This window comes from Micropterus dolomieu, unplaced genomic scaffold, assembly GCF_021292245.1.
Source record: "Micropterus dolomieu isolate WLL.071019.BEF.003 ecotype Adirondacks unplaced genomic scaffold, ASM2129224v1 contig_14632, whole genome shotgun sequence".
Classification (NCBI taxonomy): Eukaryota; Metazoa; Chordata; class Actinopteri; order Centrarchiformes; family Centrarchidae; genus Micropterus; species Micropterus dolomieu.
Window position 1 is genome coordinate 1 of NW_025743618.1, and position 2421 is coordinate 2421.

At 44.4% G+C, this 2421-nt stretch overlaps 1 protein-coding gene across 1 annotated transcript; it reads left to right on the top strand.

The window, feature by feature from the left end:
* The first annotated feature begins 503 nt into the window (after positions 1-503).
* Positions 504-1465, top strand: LOC123966956 (stonustoxin subunit beta-like). The gene has a single exon (XM_046043031.1). The coding sequence runs from the start codon at positions 551-553 to the stop codon at positions 1196-1198; it is 648 nt and encodes a 215-aa protein (XP_045898987.1). The 5' UTR covers positions 504-550; the 3' UTR covers positions 1199-1465.
* The last annotated feature ends 956 nt before the right edge of the window (positions 1466-2421 follow it).

The window sequence follows — 2421 nt, forward strand, 5'->3', positions numbered from 1 at the left end:
CAATCTGTACATCATGTGGCCTCTCTGTCCTCAGACCCTCTGTTTCTGACAGAAATTACTCAATACAAGTTGAATCTGATCTGAGAACAGTCTGGAAACAGTTTAGTTGTTCATGTGTGAATGCTGGTCAAACTGTTTATTTAGCGGGACAACATGCAGAGGACAATATTTGACATCCTGCTCTCATATTAGTTGTCTTCTTCTTCAGGTCCTTTTCTCAGACAGTGAAAGAATCCTGGAGACAGTTGACACAGATGAGTTTCAGCCTGTTTCTCTGTCACACTGACAAACTGAGGAACACTGCTTCATGTTGAACAGCAGTTAGGACTCATGTTGGATAGAAAATCACTCTGTGTTTCTTCCTCCAGGGTGGACCATGGTGGAGAGCAGTGGTTAAAACCTGATGTGAGGAAGTGTAAGTGTGGATTCAATCTGACTCATGATGACAAAACAGCACACAGTCAGTTTCTCTTACTACAAAGTTGATAGTTGTGGTATTTATTCATTCAAACATTACTGACTAAATGCATCATCATTAAACTTTATAGAAATGAACAACATCAGCACACAAACAAAGAATAAACCTTCAGATGTGTCTGATGATAAACTGCTGCTGTGTTGTGTCTCGTTCTCTCCATCAGATTTCTGTGAACTCACACTGGACACAAACACAGCACACAGGGAGCTCAAACTGTCTGACAACAACAGGAAGGTGACATGGGTGACAGAGAAGCAGCCATATCCTGATCATCCAGAGAGATTTGACTGCTGGGAACAGCTGCTGTGCGAAAATGGTCTGACTGGTCGCTGTTACTGGGAGGTCGAGTGGAGAGGAGGAGTTTATATATCAATGAGTTACAGAGGAATCAAACGGAGAGGAGACAGTAAAGACTGTGTGTTTGGATGGAATGATCAGTCCTGGAGTCTGTTCTGCTCTGATAGTCGTTACTCTGTCTGGCACAATAACAGAAAAACAGTCCTCCCTCTCTCCTCCTCCTCCTCCTCCTCGTCCTCCTCCTCCTCCTCTAACAGAGTAGCAGTGTATGTGGACTGTCCTGCTGGCTCTCTGTCCTTCTACAGAGTCTCCTCTGACACACTGATCCACCTCCACACCTTCAACACCACATTCACTGAACCTCTTTATCCTGGGTTTAGGTTCTGGTTCTATGGTTCCTCAGTGTCTCTGTGTTCTGTGTAGGAGGGAGACAACTTCCAGTCCTGTGGTTTAAATGTTGGTGGTGGACGAGGCTTCACTTTGGTTAACATCTGGCTCACTGATTGTGCCTTTAATGTCAGAAATGTGTTTTCTTAGAAATGGTGAAATGATCTCAGGGCTGAACTTGTTGTGTACAAACTGTGTTGACTCTGATTTTCACTTTAATAAAGTTTTCTTGGAGCAGCATCTAGTAGCTGCTGATGGCTGCAGAGCTTCTCATTTATTTCAATAAAGGTTTGAAGACAAAAACTCAACAAATAGTCTTGATTTATTCTGTTACTCAAGTACATTTCTTTTCCTGCTGAGTTTGATCCTCACAAAGGCTAAATCAAAAGATAAGTCAGGCAGGAAGGAAGTGAAGCCTTGAAGGTTTATTATTATTATCTGAAAAATATAGAAAAAAACTAAATCCTATTATAATATAATAGGATTTGTTTTTTTCTCTCATTATTATTTTAATTATTTTCTGAATCTGCATCTAAACGTAAATGTGACGCCACGGTTCCTGCGGAGGAAAGTGACCAACTGCTCATCCGCCCGCTGTGAGTTCAAACACAACGTTTACCTGGTTTAGCCTCCGTGGCTCCAACTCCCTGATACCAGCCAATGTGAGGATGAAATGTTGAGATATTGTGCTAATTTGTCCTCTGTGCTTTCTGAAATTCACATGCAGGTCAAAAACACCATCCTGAAGGCCGCAGAAAAGAAACTGCACGATCTGGAGCCAGGGGACTGGATTGTGGGAAAGGACTTCAGGAGAAAGGGCTCGCAGGTGGACCGGGCCATTTCAGATACTGCTAACAACAGAAACGGCAGTAAAAGTGGCTGAAAGAGCAACTTGGATTCACGCCACCCACTGCAAACGAGTGCCAAAGCAACCAAAAGGCCTCAAACCAGGCGAAGATGGAGATCAGTGATTGAGCTGAGCTTTCCCCTGCCTTGTGTTCCTAGGGAGGGAGGGGAGTGGAGGTCTCTGAGACCACCTAGAACCACTAATCTCCCAAACACTCACCGCGGGCACACTGAAACCAACAGATGGCTCTGGAGAGGTGACGGACCGAGACAAAACGGAGGCGTTGTTCTGCTCACTGTCATCATTTCCAAACATGAAAACAACAAACTTGGCCTGACTGAGGGAAAGTTCCAGGCCGAAGAGGAGGAGATGCACGTCCTCCCTGACAGCCCGGCTGGGCTGAAAGACAATG

Excerpts from the sequence above, each read along its gene's own strand:
- LOC123966956 (XM_046043031.1), top strand. The coding sequence starts at position 551 with ATGAACAACATCAGCACACAAACAAAGAATAAACCTTCAGATGTGTCT.